Genomic DNA, 17,364 nt, shown 5'->3' on the forward strand with positions numbered 1-17,364 from the left:
ATTATTTGAATCTTTTTTTGTTGTTTTTTGAACTAATCAGGTCAAGTGAACATTTTCCCATAGATTTGTTTATTATTTGCGTTTTTTTCTTCTGGGAATTATTTCTTAATGCCTGTTTAATTTTTTTTCTTGGGAATAAGTAGGGGTACACTGTAAAATAAAGATACTAACCCTCTCAATTATGTTTGCTGCAAACCATGCATTTTAAAACATAGATAATATATGATTACATTTTTATCTCCTAAATTCTATTGTCTGAGGTGCAAATAATATTGCATTTATAAGACTTCAATCTATTTTTGGGCTGTATTTTTTTTGTTAACAATTTTCTTGGCAGAGTCAACTTTGTTGATTTAGAGGCTCTGTTTAAGTATAAAAGATAAATGATTGCAGATTTATTGGTAGTTCACTTTCTAGCTCAGGATCTGACCCTGCTCTGGCATGGGCCTACAGTGAGAGTGTGACGATTTTAGTGGGAGCCTGGGCGTAGGATTTCTGAATTCTGTGATTATAAATAGGTCTTATTAAAATGAGCTTCTTATCGTCATACCCCCCCCCTTTTTTTTTTTTGGTGAGGAAGATTGGCTCTGAGTTGACATCTGTTGCCAGTTGTTCTCTTTTTGCTTGAGCAGCCTTGAGCTAACATCTGTGCCTATCTTCCTCTATTTTTGTATGTGGGTCGCTGCCACAGCATGGCTTGATGAGTGGTGTAGGTCTGTGCCTGGGATCCAAACCCATGAACCTGGGCTGCTGAAGCAGAGCGTGCCGAACTTAACCATGCTGTCACTGGGTTGGCCCCTTATTATCATGACTTTTAATAGGAATTAAAAACAAAACTAAACCAAAATAAAAACCTTTAGTTTTTGTTGGGCAAGTGGATCTGACTACTGGGGTTGGCCTTAAAGTTTGGGTTGATGAGGGAAAGGGCGTTCATGGAAAGTGACAGATTAAAGACTTGGAAATGCGATATCTTGTTCAGGATTCAGTAGGAATGACAAATATGGGGCATGTGGTCTTTAGGGCTTATTAAGGACATGGGGAAATGAGACTGTAAAAGTAATTGGGATCTCATCTTACAGGGTCTTATGGTATGTAAGGAATTTGGACTTGAATTTTTAGGCCAGTGTTTCCCAAAGTAGTGATGTTTGAGGTAATTTTAGAAGGTATGTCATTGAACATTTGGAAATTTTAGTATTTATTCGTTCCTTGATTCTCTCTCTCGTGCAGAATTTATTCCTTTTCTTTCTGTACTCCTGTAACATTATGTCAGACTTCCAGCAGAAGGGATTCCCATTATATTCTATTTAGATGGGACCTGTCTGTCACTCTATAGCACTGTGATGGCCTCAAAGACAGCAGCTGTCTGATTCACGTTGGTCATCTCTGGGCCAAGCGCTATCTTGGATGCGTAGTAGGTGCTAAAGAAACGCTCTTTGAATGGGATCATCAGGCCTGTGTTTTAGATACAGGATTCTTTCCTGGGAGGTTCACTGCCTTTTTCCTTTTGCCCTGTACTGCCCAGCCAACCCCTTAGAGCTTATAGGGACCCCGTGGATTTTTTTTTCCCCATTGAAATTGGACCCAGGAACTCTTTCACTGCTAAAGTCAGAACTTGGCAGTACATGGGCTATAGGGTGATTCTGAAACTTATCAGGCCATTGTAATGGTCTAGGAATGAGGTGATGGGATAGAATGGTGAGTGTGAGGGTGGAAAAGCAGAGGTGGCTGGGATGCATGAGTCATGAAGATGGAAGAATTGACAAGATTAGGCAACTTATCAGGTGTGGAGTGGAGGCGGGTGGCAAAGGAAAGAGAAGGCGGTGTACTCAGATGTGTGCAAGGGACAGAGGCTGACTCCACCAGTGTTAATTGGGTGCTTGCTCTGTGCTAGGCACCATACTAGGTGTTAGGATACAGAGATGAGCAAGAAGACCCTGCCCTGCTGGAAGGTGCTCACTGTGTAGTGTGCTTGGTGTATGAGGCCTGATTGGAGGAGCAGAGACCGGGAAGGCAAGGTGGGGAGAGATGAGTAATGGACTCGGCTGGTTCTTATAGCTGATTATCAGGACTTTGCATTGTTTGGTGAGTAACGGGGTGATGTGGAAAGATCCTAAAGGGGAAATGACCCTGTCCAGTCCGTGCATTGGCTGTGGAGGGCAGATTCTCATCTGGAATTCAGTATCCATTGCCCAGAGGCCAAAGGCTGAGGGGGCTCTGAGCAAGCAGAAGAGGGATAGGAGGGAAAGGGGGCTCAGTAGAAGAGTGAAAAAGCAAGACAAAGGGAGACTTTCTTTGAATCCAACTAATAAGGGAGTGGGTTTTTGGTTTATGAACTTTTTGTTTTGTTTTGCTTTTTTTGTAGCCACAGAACCCATTTATCCAAGGGAAGCTCAGGAAATATAAATGAATGAAATCGCTGAAAGCACTGCTGCCCGGGTTGAAGTGAAAGCTGGGGAGTGGGTGGGTTCCCCCACAGCAGCCAGAAGGGGCTCATGGAACCTCCTTTCAATACAGGTGGAAAAACTATGAAAATGGACTAGGTAACCTGCGTGGATCCTTCTGGTTCTAATATTCCAGATGAAATCCCCAAGGAAGTGTGTAGTTAGGAATGAGGACCCAGCTCAGGGCCCCTCTAGCTCTTAAACTCCTAGAAGAACCACAGAGGCCCTGTTCTAGAAGGAGGATCTTCATGGCCCAAGATAAACCAGCCCACAGTGACACTTAGAAATCAGGACCAGAAAGTGTGTGTGGGAGGAGGAAGGAGTTAACTGTCTTGAATTCAGCGGAAAGGTCACTGAGGCCCCGACCAGTGCAGAAACTGTTGGGTTTGGCCATGTGTGTGCACTGGAAACCTTTCTGAAGGCCATTTCAGATAATTGGTTAGAACGGAAACCACGTTGGAGGGACTCCAGGAGGAAATGAGAGGACATGGGGGATGGCCTTTGTGATGTGTTTTCCTATTGCTCCCTCTCCAGAACCATCGGTCTTTTCACTGAAACCTTGTGCTTGTTGTGTTCTGAGCCCCCAGCATGTCGTGGGATTCCAGACCAAAGTTAATGTCAGGGTCAAGTTTATCCTAACTTCCTCCCCTTGAAAGGAAGTGTCAGCGACTCAATGTTTATCCTTTCTGGCTTTATTAAAGGGCCTTCTGCACCCTCTCCAATAATGTAGAGAGTGCATTTGAAGAGAAATGGAACTAATAGAGATTGAGAAGAAGATGAGCTGTCAAAAAATTGGAGAAATGTGGCTTTGCTGGTGGATCAGCAAAATATAAAGCAATAAGGCCAAGCACTTATTCTTGGGTTTTGTGAGCTGTCCCTATTTTTTTCAAGCCATCTGAAGAGCTGAAAATACATCAGATCAGGCCCCAGATTGTAGAGTATAACCAGGGTTTGGTCGGAGTAGGGAGCTAGCTTCCTTTTAACTGACTATAGTGAAGTTAAGGAGGTTCCTGGTTCTCTTGAAGATACGACTCCAAAGTTAGACTCTGAAGGCTAGATAAAGATAAGAGCAAAGTTCATGACTGAGCACCCACTGTGTGCTCAGTCCTGAGGATGACACAGTGTCTCCCATCCAGAAACTTATGATGCTTATGATCGTGTGTGTTTGTGTGTGTGTGTATGTATGTGGGGGTAAGCTATGGAGAAGATGGAGCATGCTGTGTGAGAGGTCAACCCAAGCCTCATTCTCTTCCAAGAACTTTTGCTGGACCTCGAATTCATTTTTACAGATAAACTCGATTCTTCCTATTCGCATATCCCTGAACCATCCATATAAGGACCTTCTTTCCTTCCCCAGTAAACAACCCATATTTAGTTACTGGATCCCATTTCAGCTGGAAGCGTGAGTGTAACTTTTGCTTTTTAATTATTATTCACTCTGTCATCAAGACTTATCTCAGAATTATAGGGTCGTGGAATTAGGGAGGGACCATGCCGAACTGTTAATTATCTGGATGAATTCTTTACAAGTCTGGCTACTTCACATCTTGTTCTTCTGGTGGAATGTTTGTGTTGATGCTGTTGTGCTTTGACCAAGTATGGTAGATCCCAAACAGCCCAAGGGATGGAATGGTAGCTTGACCCTACCTGGCCCACCCAAGCTGTGACACTTTGTAGGTTCCTGCAACCCTCTGGGGCATAGCTGCCCACTTGCACCTGTCTGGTTTTGCCACTAGATGGCACAGTTCATCTTTTTGGCTTTTACCCAAAGGTGCCTGCCTCCTTTGGAGGGGACCTATGGGACACATTCCAAAGATGTACCATCATGTTCTCAACCAAATCAAGCTCTTTACAGCTTAGTTTTTAAACAAATATTGTGTCAGAGGTTTCTATATAAAAAAAACCCTCATGTTCTACATATGATTGTAATAGCTTGTACTGTTTCTAAATAAACTGCAGGGACTAGATTATGACTGTCAAGCTTTCAGCTTTCTTCTGGGTAGGCTCAGTTTGTGCAGCTTCCTGTTCATATCCCTGCGTTTCTGACTCAGAGCTCTTCAGGTTGTAGAGACAAAACCATTTGCTGAGCCACTTGAGATTCAGATCTGGCCGGCCCCACTTCAGGAGAGAGGAATGAAGTTTCTTCTCTTCAGATGAAACCTTTGAGATTCCCTCCTCTGTCTCACCTTGTGCTGGTTGAGATTCTTGGGTTGCAGATGACCAGAAACTGCCTCTGGTTAACTCAAACTGGGGAAGGATTTATTGGCAAGAATCTTGGGTAGTTCACGGAGTTTATGGGAGGCTGGGGAACTGCGTTCAGAGCAGGGGTAGGAATTCAAGGAGGCTGACTTGGCTGGAATCAGCGCCAAAATCAGACCCTGGAATAGTCTGGATAGGATGTCGCTGCTGTCGCCACCACTGGCGAAAACTGGACACTGGGCACCGTCCTTGGCACAGCTGCTACTGCCACCCTTGCTGCAGTTTTTATTTTATTTTAAACTGCCCCCTATTTCCTGTGTCGCCTGCTGCAGATTCAAACAATCACCAAGTAAGAGCATGCAATAGAACCCACTGCTCAAAAAGCCTGTGTGTGCAGAGCTGGTACTCACCTATGCCTTGTCATTGTCACCTGCTTCTGTCATACTAGTTCCTAAAATATTGAAACAGTGTCCTACCACCCTGAGCCCTTTCTCCTTCCGTCTTCTTACAATCCAACCACTAAATGGTTGTCACCTGGTATGGGGAGGGGCCTCCTAGAGAATGCTACAACTGGCGTCTACTCTGGTTGGTGGACATTTGTGGCAAAATGATGGTTGGTATTTTAGATGTTATCCCTGACTATTTGTACTTTAGATCAGTTTGTAAGAAATAGTGGGACTGACAGTTAGAAATTACTGGTGTCTATATTGAGAAATATAAAATGTGCAAAGGGCTAACCACAGATGACAGTGATTACTCATCAGGTGTAAGTTGAGGCATCATCCTTTTTGTGTGATTCATGACACTGCCATTCATCTCTTCCCCAGCCTAAGAATGCCATTGTGATACGTACTTATTTGTAAAATTAAGATGGGGCCGGCCCAGTGGCTCAGCGGTTAAGTGCGCATGTTCCGCTTTTCAGTGGCCCGGGGTTCGCCGGTTCAGATCCCAGGTGCGGACATGGCACTGCTTGGCAAGCCATGCTGTGGCAGGTGTCCCACATATAAAGTAGAGGAAGATGGGCACGGATGTTAGCTCAGGGCCAGTATTCCTCAGCAAAAAGAGGAGGATTGGCAGTAGTTAGCTCAGGGCTAATCATCCTCAAAAAAAAAGATGGATTAGACTAATCTATACAGAGGGAATTGGTAAATGATTTATGGAGTGTTATTACAATGAAATATTATACATCCATTAAAATGATAGCTATGATGACTATGTAAAAATCCAGAAAACTGTTTATGAAATATTTAATTTAAAAATTAGAGCACAAAGCTATCCAGACATTATGTTTACAACTATGTAAATACTATTTATGCAGATAAAGGTTAGAAAGGACTGTAAAGAAAGAAAAATACTTTCTGTTAAGATAGCTTCATGGTTGAATCAAAAACATTTCTTCAGTCATGTTTTTAAAAGTTGAGTTAATAAAACCTTAACATCATTATTTTAAAAATGAAAATGTTTGGATGATATCACAACAACTCTTTTGGTCCTGGGAGGCCAACTGAGGGATCATAAAACTAGGATTGGAAACCAGTGGGGCGTAGAGAACACAGCAGGTTGCGCTCCTTAACTGAACGAACAAATGTTTCCATAGCTTAGAGAACTATCTGAGAGGGCTGTTGAAGGTCACGCATAGTCTCAGGTGTATTTGACAGTGACAGAGCAAAGTTACTGTGGATTTTGGCTGCAAAGGACTTAGAATGATTTCCTTTTTGCCCTTAGAATTCTACTCGGTCAGTTCCAAGGACAATGACCGAGCAAGGCAGTAGCCCAGTGCCCGGCTTCAGTGCATTTAAAAGGAAACTGAAGTGTCTCCTTGTGCCGACCCTCAGAGCACATGTTGACCTTCTTATTACACAATTCAGGAGCCAGGGTGTGATTTCTTCTACATCACTGCTTCTCACACATTAAAGTGCACAGGGACCAGTTGTGGATCTTGTTAAAGGGCAGATTCCAATTTCATTGGTGTGGGGTCACGTCTGAGTTTCTGCATTTTTAATAAGCTCTCAGCTGATACCGCTGGTCTGGGGACCACACTTTAAACAGCAGGTTCTACAGATCCTGAAGACTTGCTTTTTGATTGTCCTTCCGATGTGTTCAACTAGACCTTGCTGTTCAAAATATGTGCAAAACCTGTCCTTTGAAAATTACGAAACGTTGCTGAGGGAAAGAAGACCTGCATGAAGGGAGACAGAGTCTATTCCCGTGAACTGGAGAATTCAATAGTGTTAAAATGTTAATTTTACACAGATTGATCTCTAGATTCAACATGATCCCAATCAAAATTCCAGCAGACTTTTTTTGCTTTTGGTAGAAATCGATGATTCTAAGCTTTATGTGAAAATACAGAGGATCTAGAAGAGCCAAAATGGTTTTGAAAAAGAATGAAGTTGGAAGACTCACACTACCTGATTTCAAGACATGTTAGAAAGCCAGATTAATCAAGACGAGTTACTGGATAAGGACAGATGAATGGAACAGAATAAAATCCAGAAATAGATCCACACATATGTGGCCAGCTGCTAAATTGTTATGTTAAGTGAGAGAAGCCAGGAACGCAAGATTGTATACACTATACCACCATTTATATAAAATTCTAGAAGAGGTAGTGACAGGAAGCAGATCAGTGGTTACTGGGGACTCAGGAATGACTGTATTGAATGAGAGGGTTTCCACTTACATATCAGTGGTGCGTAAATGGATGCGTTCCCACCTCAAGGCGTAGAGTGCAGTGCCCAGGCACCTGGGCCTTCATGTCAGGCTGGTGGGGCTCCAGTATCAACACAGCCACAGAGGCAGGCAAGCTGTTCGCCTCTCTGTGCCTCAGTTTCCTCATCTGTGTAAACATAGTGTCAGTGCTTACCTTGTGGGGTTGTCGTGAAGATCAAATAAATTAATGTATTTAAAGCATCTAGAACATTTCTTTGTGCATAATAAACTATATGTTATTATTGTTAACCTCCGATAATCAGTTTGTGTTGTGATTTTACCAATTCTCATAAACTTTGGTTCCTTCCTTCACCCTCTCCCTGACTCATGTACACTCATGTAACTTGAGGTTTTTAATAGAAGGTTGGAGCTGGAGGAGATCTTGGATAGTGTCTAAACTGAGGGTGGGTGACAAAACTGAGGCCGAGGAGGTTGAGTGACGTGCCCAAGGTTGTGTTAGTTCGTAGCCGACCAAGAACCAGAAGTCTGGCCACGTGACTCCTGGTTCAGCTGTTTTGTCAAGGGTCCTAAAGGGTGTTTGCATTTTTAATGGGAACCATAGGGATTTATCTTGAACCTGCCGTTCATCAATTCCATTGTGTGCTGTTTTTCTGCAGAGCAGTTCAGAGCCCTAGTTGCAGAAAACTTGTCCTGTCACCACCATGAGCTCTGGTAAGTCATTTAAAACCTGTTTTTCTTGACAAATTTATAAAACTGGGCAGTTTATCCAGATTTCCCACTTACTCTGAAGGCCCCAAGTGCATTTCATTTTTTATTTTTTGAGACCTGGGTAGGCCCCAGAGCTTTGTTGTAAATTGTCATCACCATCATCATCTTCATTATTAATGACTTGTTGAGTACCTACTATGTGTCAAGAACTGTGCTATACACTTTACATGCACTATGTCCTAATGTTCATAATAGCTCCTTTTACCTCTACTTTTTAGCCACTTTATTGAAATAACATTGGCATGCAATAAACTGTGGATATTTTAAGTATACAATTTGATATGTGTTGACATGTGTGTACACTTCGGTGGCATTTCTTAATCTGAGTGCTTGCAGCAAAAGTAAGCAAATCAACCATAATTGCCCCGGGGTGTGAGCTTATCTTACTTCCTTCGTCCAGACTGGTAGGGCACTTTGCTCACCCTTTTGCTGTGCCTTTGGTGGTAACAATCAAGACCTCAACAAATGACCAGTTTTGAGTATTTTTAGCTTAGAGCTGAGGTGGAAGCATGGGCTACGGAAGACAGAGAAGGGAACAGCTCCCTGCTCAGTGTGAAGCCAGGACCTGTTAGCTTTCTAGTTTAGAATTCGAGGCAGAGAAGTTTCCATCTGGAGATTTAGGTCCACTGTGGCTGCTGGGCTTGCCCTGGAGCCTCCCCGAGACCTGTGATCTAAATAGGGGCAGGAGATGACCCAGTGGATGTCTCAATCACGGGTCTCTCCATCCTGCATTATCTTCAGCGTGTATCAGAGACTCCTGTAGATTAAAAAAAAGCCTTTCCATTTATTGACTTACACTGTCCTTTTAGCCAAATCCTCAACTGTGCAGGATAGGGTGTGCTTAGGACCAACGAGGGCTCCAGTGAAACAGTCCAGGGCCACAACGTGGCTTCCTCACCTGCCAACTAACTGTGTGGCCTTAAGCCTGTGGTGGGCTCTTCTCTGCCTTCTCCTCTGTAAAATGGACATCATAAAAGGGCCAACTCACCAAGATTTTGTGAGGATTAAATGAGGCAGTGCCTCTAAAGTACTAAGTACTATGCCCAGGACATGGCTGGTGTTCCAGCCGGGGGGTTATGAGCTCAGATTTCCTCTTTGCGAGGAGGGGGACGTGGCTTGTCCCCAATTCTTTGAGCACTTTTGCTGTATGTAAAGAGGCTACTCACCTTCTTTTCCCCTATGACCAAGTAGACTTGGGTACTGCCAGTAGCTCCTGCTTTGTAGCTTGTTGTTGTTTGTTTGGCCTTTTGTTTTTGTCATTTAAAACAGACCAGGGCTTTCTTTTTTTTAACTTTTACTCTGCAACCTAAAGTTTCTTGCTCTTCTAATATCAGAGTTAGTCTAAACTGGCCTTGCCGTTCCTGGCATGAATGAAGGTGAAGAAGTAGATGGAGAGGCGGGCAGGAGGGGGAGGGTGTGGAAATGCCTGTGGGACTTTTCCCCGAGTTCTTCCTCTCGGGCGTGGAGCTGGAAGGAGGCATTTCATACCAAAAAATCTAGACCCTTTGGCCCGATAATCCCACTCTTGGGAATTTCTATCTTAATTTGAAGAAAACAAAACCATTACTGCCTTGAAGGTGGGAATGAGTAGGTTCAAAATGTATGTTTACTTGATGGAATATTATGCCACCATTAAAAATGATCATTAGGAAGAAAGAAACTATGTAGAAAGCATTTGTTTTAACCTTTGGTGGAAAGTGCAGCGTGAAAATGATGCATTCTTTTTATTCTGTTTGGATTGGGCTGACAGCCATCGGGGGAAGTGCTTTTCTTGCGTTGTCTCCCTTCATTCTCCTGGCAAACCCACAATGGTGGCCAAGGTTTACCACCCATTCTGTGGACAGGGAAACCAGAGCCCTGAGGGCTTAATGATTTGTCTGGGATCACGCAGCTAGTGTGTGGTGGAGCTGAGGCATACCCAGGCAACGGGACACCAACACGCTGTGCAGAGACTTGAGTCTGAGGTGATGGAATTATTTTTCAAAAATTCTTCAAGTTTAACTATGTTTGATTAAAAGAAAAAAAAAAGGCAAAGGAAGGACATGATCTGGGCCTGATGGAAGCCCAGAGTCTGCCCTGATGCTGGCTTGGGGAGGCCTGAAGCGAGGTCTACAGTCCTGGAGAAGAGACGGTCACAAGGACAGGTGTGTGTGGAAGGGGTAGTCAAAGAAAGAACAGATGGGGTGATGGAGGCTGTGATGTTTCTTTTACTTGGATTTCTGACCTTCTTCTTCTGACCTTCCATCCATCCCAGGAATGTAGGTGCAGGGGAGACTTTGGCGTCTGGAGAATTAGCCTGCATCTGGAGGTGGACTGGGGCCAGCGAGCAGGACAGAGCCTGTGGGGTGGTGTCAGGAGGGCCAGGCTGCTGGTGGGGAGGGGTGGTGCCTCTCCTCCTGTCTGGATCCAGGGGTGTCCAGGATGGCCTGTCCCTATGGTTTATGTCAGGGCGGCTGATTGTTAAGAGCCAAGGTAGGGTGACATTGTCTCAGCCACAGGAGCTATGGGGATTTGGGACAGGGCTTCAGTCCCAGAATTTGAGGAAACAGAATATATATAAACCATTTTATATAGAATGTATCTGGGTTATACAGAGAGACTATATGTAAACTCAGTAAATGGAGACACATATCGCAAGCTGTGTGCTCTTTTTCTTTCTTTTTTTCAGAATGTGACGTTGGTGCTTCTAAAGCCGTGGTGAATGGGTTGGCCCCAGGCAGCAATGGGCAGGACAAAGGTAAGGCTCTTGAAGAGAAGCCTGGCTGGGTACTGGAAAGTGTTTCTAGGAGTGGAGTATGTCCGGCCTGGGCCACCTGCCTGGTGGGAACAATCACTGGTCTAATCAGGCCATGAACTGGAGACCTGTTTCCCAGACTGACCTTCTGAGACTGTGAGCATGTTCTTGTATCTCGTGAGTCTGAGGCTGCTGTTTCCCACTGGGAGGTGACGTATTAAAAACTGTCTCTAGCTCACAGGATGCTGCGAATGACAGATCAAATACACAGACCAAGGTACGCCTTGTGCGCGTGGCATTTATCAGCCTGATGTCTCCCTTACCTGGCATTTCACCTTCACCTGTAATAAATAGTGACATGTTCACGGTCCTGACCCTGAGGCAAGAGCCTAAATTGCTGAAATAAATTATTTCAGTGGCATTAGTTTGACCTGAATTCTCTCATATTTTTAGTTTTTAAAAATTTGAGGACAAAAGATTTAAGTGTGAAATGGATGATGGATAAGGTGACCTTTGAGGTCCCGTTTGCCCCGTATTCTCTCATCCTGAATGTCTCAACGTGGCTGCCCAAGTACCCAGGCCGCAGGGCTTCCCGTGCCACCTTTGCAGTGTGGTGTGAGTTGGCATGATGAGATATGGGTTGAGACCTGGTTCTGCTGCTCACAAACACATGTCTTGGGAGGTCCTTCGTCTTCATGATTGTGAGTTCCCGTATCTAGAAAATGAGGGAATTTGATAATCTGCAGTGTTTTTTCCTGTTTCAAATTCTGAGTTCCAGTGTTTCTATCAGTGCTCACCCCATTAAATTTTATGGTATCAAGGAGGGAGGGCAAAAGTCCTGTCACTGGGCATTTTAGTCAAAATGCACCATCTCTCAAAGAATCATTTCAGAGAGTTTGGCATGTTTGACCTTTGTTTGTAGTTTCCATCTCATTCTCCCATGTATTCCTTTAGAGACAGGGCAAAGTGTGACGTCAGAAGGAACAGCCAGACAGGGAAGGCATAGAGAGCAGGAGGTGTATGGAGCTGGGGGCTGGGTTCCTCTGTGGCAGGACGGGTCCTGCTACTCTCCTGTTCTCCTTGCCTCCTTGCTTCTCTGCCCAGCTGCCCTTCTCCACTCATGGTGTGGAGCTGCGTCCCTGGGGTCTTGGACAACCTTGGCCAAGTTGCCAACTCTGTCAGGCAGAGTTAAAGGGTAGTGCCCGTGGAGTGCCTGCAGGGGAGTGTTTAAGCATCTGATGAGGGGTATGGGGAGATGTGGGGGCTCTGGTGCTTTTAAAACCTGTGGGGCCATTGGCCCTATCCCATGAATTCGATAGAGGAGTCTTCAGAGGTGTGTGGATGGGGTGGCAAGTGGAGGTGGATTCCACTGTCTTCTCAGTAAGACTCACCTTTAATTCGAAAGAGGCAGGTGCAACCTGAAGGTCACCAAGGTGGCCTTGGGAGGAGGTCACTGAACCAGGTGCCAGGACAGCTGAGCTCCAGCCTCAGCCTCTTCACTTGAGAACTGGATGACTGAGCAGCTCTCTGAGCCTCTTGCTTCTTCCTCTGAAAATGGTAACAAAAATCTCGCACCCAGCCAGTCTCCCAGGTGGTCATAAAAAGCAGTCAATAGGATTGCTGTGGAAGCATGTTTGTATCTTAATACATGTGGTATTGTCATCTTAGTTATCAACTGCCATATGCCTTATGAAATGGCAGCGTGGTGGACTGGAAGGTGGACTACCCATCGCCGAGGTGCCTCCCTCCCTCCTGTCCCTTGACGGGCTTGCCAGCACGATACTGATGCAGCACTGAGTCTTGCTTCCCAAACAGCTTTACCCCCCAGTTATTACATGGTTCTGGGGCCACAAGACCCCTGGGTGTTGCTCACTGGGGTGACATTGGTGCTGTAGTGCCTGAACTCCCATCTCTCTATTTGCTGCCATAAGAGAGAGAAGGAGGGGAGGCCTCACAACAGGCTTCTTCTGGGAAGAGGGATTTGGGGATATGCCCACCGCTGAGATTCCAGAATCTGAGGAGGCAGGGGCCTGAGAGAAGTCTGTGGATAGATGAGCATGAGCACCCAGGATTTGAGGACAGCAGCCCTTGCCACATTCCAGGCAGTTATCCCAGCTCCTTTAAAGCTCAGCTGGGTGTCAGCATCCTGGGCTGTGCACTTGGGTGCTTCCCAGAGTCTTGAGCATGCGCTCGGACACTTGGCAACCTCTTGTCCAGGAACGGGTGGGTTTAAGCACGACCATCTGCTGCCCAACAGATGGGGGTTCTGATTTGCTTGGGGACAGAGAGCTGTGATTGTTAGAGCAGGCCCAGGACCCTAGAAGTTATGGTTCTGGGGAAGCAGCTCTGATGGCTGGAAGGACGGGGCAACTCACGACCTTGTTCCTTTCCTTCCTCCACTCATCCGGGGCCTTTGAGCCATAGCTCGCCTCCTCAGAGCCCTCCCCCAGCTCAGACACCCCGGCATTCTCCCAGGGGGCCCCTTGGACCCTGATTGCTCTCCCCTTCCTCCGTTTGCCAGGCCATCTGCATCTCTGTAAGTCTCTTTGTCCAGAGCCTTGGCAAGTTCCTGGTGTGGCAGGAGGCACAGATAACGCTGACCAACTGCCTTGGGGTGACGGAGGGAGGGAGGGTTCTGCTGTCTTGGTGCGGAACTCGAGAGAGAAAGCTGGTTATTTTAAATTACTGCATCCACTGCTCTTCGTATTGTTCTTTTCTTATGGGTGACTTCCTCCTATTGTCCCTGCGCAGTTCCTCAACTGCCTGAGTGTTTCCCAAATGTTCTGTCTGGATGCACCATTTACTCTTTTGTGTTTTCAGCAACTGCCGACCCTTTACGTGCACGCTCTATTTCTGCTGTTAAAATAATTCCTGTGAAGACAGTGAGAAACTCTTCAGGCCTAGTACTCCCTCCAGGTATCTTTCCTTGGGTTGGTTTCTTTTTTTTTTAATTGTTGGCAGATAACGCATGGTTTTCCTTTCTTCTTCTAACAGGGACGTGGTGGCTTAATCCTTGCATGTTTAGGAGCCATTCCCTCTCACTTCCTCAGTTGGTTTCCTTTCTTCCTCTGTGTGCATGTGAATGTGTGTGTGTGGTTTTTTTCTGCAAGCTGGCAGGTGTGGGGAAGGACTAACATGGCGGATGCTGTGCCCCCCCCCCCACCCCCCCTTTAGGAGAAGGTCCGTCCAGAGGCTGGACGTTTACTGTGGTATGAGTCTGAGCCACTGGACTTCTGGGGCTCTCCCTAGAGGTTTCCAGCTCTCAGTACTTTATTTAAAACTCCGGTCTCCCCGAGAGTTAATGTGGTTATACAAGGAACCTCTGAATTGGGCTGAACTTGAAGCAGCTGCCTTACATACTAAACCTCGGTGCACCTCATGATGCCTGCCGGGCCGGGCCGTGTCCTAGAACACTCTATTCCCCACCCCAATGTCACCTGCAGTCACTTCCTGCCTCTCCTCTCCAAGGAGGGGTGCCGTTCAGATGTCAGCTCTGGCTCATAGCTTCCTTCTGTACAAAACGGGACAAGTGAGGCCAAGGTGGCATTTTATCCCAGTGGTGCTTTCAGGAGTTGGGCAGATCTGGCTGTGCATCCAGGAACCTGTGGATGGGCTGGATTTGTCAGTTTGCCCCTTGTCCTTCTGAAAAGACCATGAATCAGTTTTCCTGATGGTTTTGTGACATCGGTCACTTATCTTGATGGGGCTGGACAAGTCCGATGCTCTCCAGGGCTGCTGCCGCTCTGCCATCCATTGTGCTTTCGTGCTTTGCTTCCAGGGGAAGAGGTGCTGATGGGGTGGATCTGTTCTCCCTATAATACAAATGATTGTTCCATCTGAGTTGTCGGGAAGGGGGCTGCCGAAGTGGAAAAGAGGACAGAAAAGGCTTTGCTTCTCATCCTGGCACTGGAATGGGCACGAGTTGGGTGTCTGAGCCCACATCCTGCCCAATGCCCACTTAAACTTTACCCCGTAATCCCAGTCTTGACAATTTTAGGTCAGAGATCCAGGCTGTGCTGTGAGAAATTTGAGAAAATAAACTGTGGAATGCACTCCAGCTCAGCTGCACAAAGAGAAACCTTCACATGTGCCTTCTAGAACTGTGTGGTCTGCACTGGTTTCTTGCCTCGCCATGACCGAGTTTCGTTGAGGCTGAGCGTTCAGATCTTTTGAAGCCTATTTTGAAGTCCTCCTCAGTGGGGTTCTGAAAGATGACCTGGGTGTGTTATTAGGCCAGCGCAAACTGTAGGAGAGGTCGGGACCCAGTGAAGCCTCAGCTGGGGGTGCCATGAACACCGTTCATTGAAGGATTTAGCATTTCTAGTTGTTTTCTTTGGTGTGAATTTCCTTAATTAAGCTTGGAATGTGAGGCTCTCACTCAGGATCTTTCTCCCCAGGCAGCGTGTCCTGTCTCATCATTTCAGGGGTCTTGACTTGCTGATACAGAGATTTTCTTTTCCGTTCCCTTTTGGAGAACTGCAGGGAGCAGTGATTCTCCACAGAACCACCGCCTAATTCTCTGTGCTGTCAACGTGCTCTTCTAGAAGGATGATCTGGGACCTTGAGAAATCTCTCAAATTCATTCTTGAACTGTGCCTTACTAATTGGTCAGTCTGCTCACCAAGCTAAACTTCATTTAATAAAAGGAATAAACTCATTTTCATTTTGAAATGTTTACAGCTGATATTGTAACTCATACATTTACTCAGAACTCACTGTTGCCTCCGTGTTCCCCTAACCTCATGGTACATGGTAAATCTCGGAAAATGTGATTCGTCCCTTTCCACCACCTACACATTAATTTTCATTGACCACCGGACTGTGTGGCTGTAACCAGGTTCATCTCATTCCCCAGCTCTAACAAGTTGCTGACTCTTGCTCTAATCCTTCAGGAGCATTGGATTCAGTCTTGTCTTTGGGTCTTTCCTTTTCAGACATGGATCCTACAAAAATCTGCACTGGGAAAGGAGCAGTGACTCTCCGGGCCTCGTCTTCTTACAGGGAAATCCCGAGCAGTGGCCCCGTGAGTCCTCAGGAAACCCCGAAACATGAAAGCAAACCAGGTGCGCTTCCCATGGGACTGGGGGAGGTGTTCAAAGCCACGTGGGAAGGGCGGGAGGTCTTATGCTTTTGCTTAGAAGGGCGTGAATTCATCAGCTGCCTCCTAATTCTCCCAGGGGCCCCTGGGTCAGTCAGCTCCTTGTCCCTTCTGTGATGGGTAGTGGTCAGTGCCCTGAACTGACAGGTACGCCTTGCTTCAGGGGAAGGCACAACAGTCACCACCACTGTTTTCGCTTTTGACTGAGCAGATGAGCAGAAACCTTGTTAAAGAGCTGGTGGCTCTGCAGCCTGCATTGTGAGCACAGAGGTGGCTCAGGGGCATGGGGAGGGAGTGGTGAGTTAGGCTAGAGATTAGGCTTCTCTGAGCCCATCCACACTTCTGAGAGCTTAGCTGGGGCAGGGGAAGAAGCCAGGGGAGACTGAGAAGTGCAGGTGGCTGATTCACCGAGTGCCCAGGAAAGCAGAGGTGGGGTCGGGGGTTCAGGCCTGGGGAGGTGACCTGCAGCTGAGGGAGCAGGATCAGGAGAGCAATTCTGAGGCCAATACAAACTAGGAGTGAAAGGAGACAAAAGAAACCCACCTGAAGCCCACCTCCCCACCCTGACTCATCATGCGGGAAACCGGGCTGTCTAGAACATGGTGTTGAGGTTTAGACCTGGGACTTTGGATCCTGATAGGTCTGTGTTCACGTCCTGCTCTGCCACCTGTTGGCTGTGCAACCTTGGCGATCCCATCTATAAAATGGGGTTGATGCTTGTACCTGCCTCATAGCATTATTGTGAGGATGAAGTATGTAAAGTGTTATGCACCACAACTGGTGACATGGGGTGAGCTGGTAGATGTTAGCTGCTGTTAATAGGTTATGATTGTGATTATTTTGGGCTTTCTCGAGAAGGCTTTCCACAACCCAAGTGTTCTTGGAGTTGGGAAACACTGACTTTGAGGTTCCATGGGCACAGTCAGCTTAGTTAAGGTGGGGCAGCTCCTCTCCACTCCGTAGGGCAGTGGTTCCATACCTTAGCTGCATCAGAATCACCTTGAGTCCAAAGACAAGTAGAAAGACAAAGACCACCCCAGGCCAGACTTTTAGGATTCATGATTCCCATTTGTAGGTTTGAGGTCGGGTTCAAGGTTTTGCGTTTCTGGCAAGTTCCCAGGTCATGTTGATGCTGCTCGTCCAAGGACCACGTTTGAGAGCTACTGTTGTAGGAGATGGAAGTTTCTTCCTTCCTTCCTCCCTCCCTCCTTCCCTTCCTTCTTTCCTCCCTCCCTCCCTTTCCCTTCCCTCCCCACCCTCCCTTTTTTTGCTGAGGAAGATTCACCCTGAGCTAACGTCTGTACTGGTCTTCCTATGTTTTCTATGTGGAATGGCTGACAACAAGTGGTGTAGGTCCATACCTGGGAACCAAATTCAAGCTACTGAAGTGGAGTGTGCCGAAATTAACCACTAGGCCACAGGGCCGGCCCCAGGAGTTTTCTTTCTTGAAG

The 17,364-nt window shown here is 46.4% G+C and overlaps 1 protein-coding gene across 50 annotated transcripts in view; it reads left to right on the top strand.

Moving 5' to 3' along the window:
* Positions 1–17,364, top strand: part of SORBS1 (sorbin and SH3 domain containing 1) — a 219,134-nt gene that overhangs the window by 95,429 nt on the left and 106,341 nt on the right. For 30 of the 50 annotated variants that reach the window (XM_070486370.1, XM_070486391.1, XM_014858439.3 and 27 more), the window contains 4 exons: positions 7,970–8,024; positions 10,750–10,818; positions 13,636–13,731; positions 15,750–15,878. In XM_070486370.1, the coding sequence (XP_070342471.1) occupies positions 8,015–8,024; positions 10,750–10,818; positions 13,636–13,731; positions 15,750–15,878 (304 nt within the window). In that variant the 5' untranslated portion in view covers positions 7,970–8,014. The remainder of the gene's footprint in view (positions 1–7,969; positions 8,025–10,749; positions 10,819–13,635; positions 13,732–15,749; positions 15,879–17,364) is intronic. The other 20 variants (XM_070486448.1, XM_044753537.2, XM_044753542.2 and 17 more) reach the window with 1 other exon arrangement.

The sequence above is a fragment of the Equus asinus genome, chromosome 2 (assembly GCF_041296235.1).
Source record: "Equus asinus isolate D_3611 breed Donkey chromosome 2, EquAss-T2T_v2, whole genome shotgun sequence".
NCBI classification, from domain to species: Eukaryota; Metazoa; Chordata; class Mammalia; order Perissodactyla; family Equidae; genus Equus; species Equus asinus.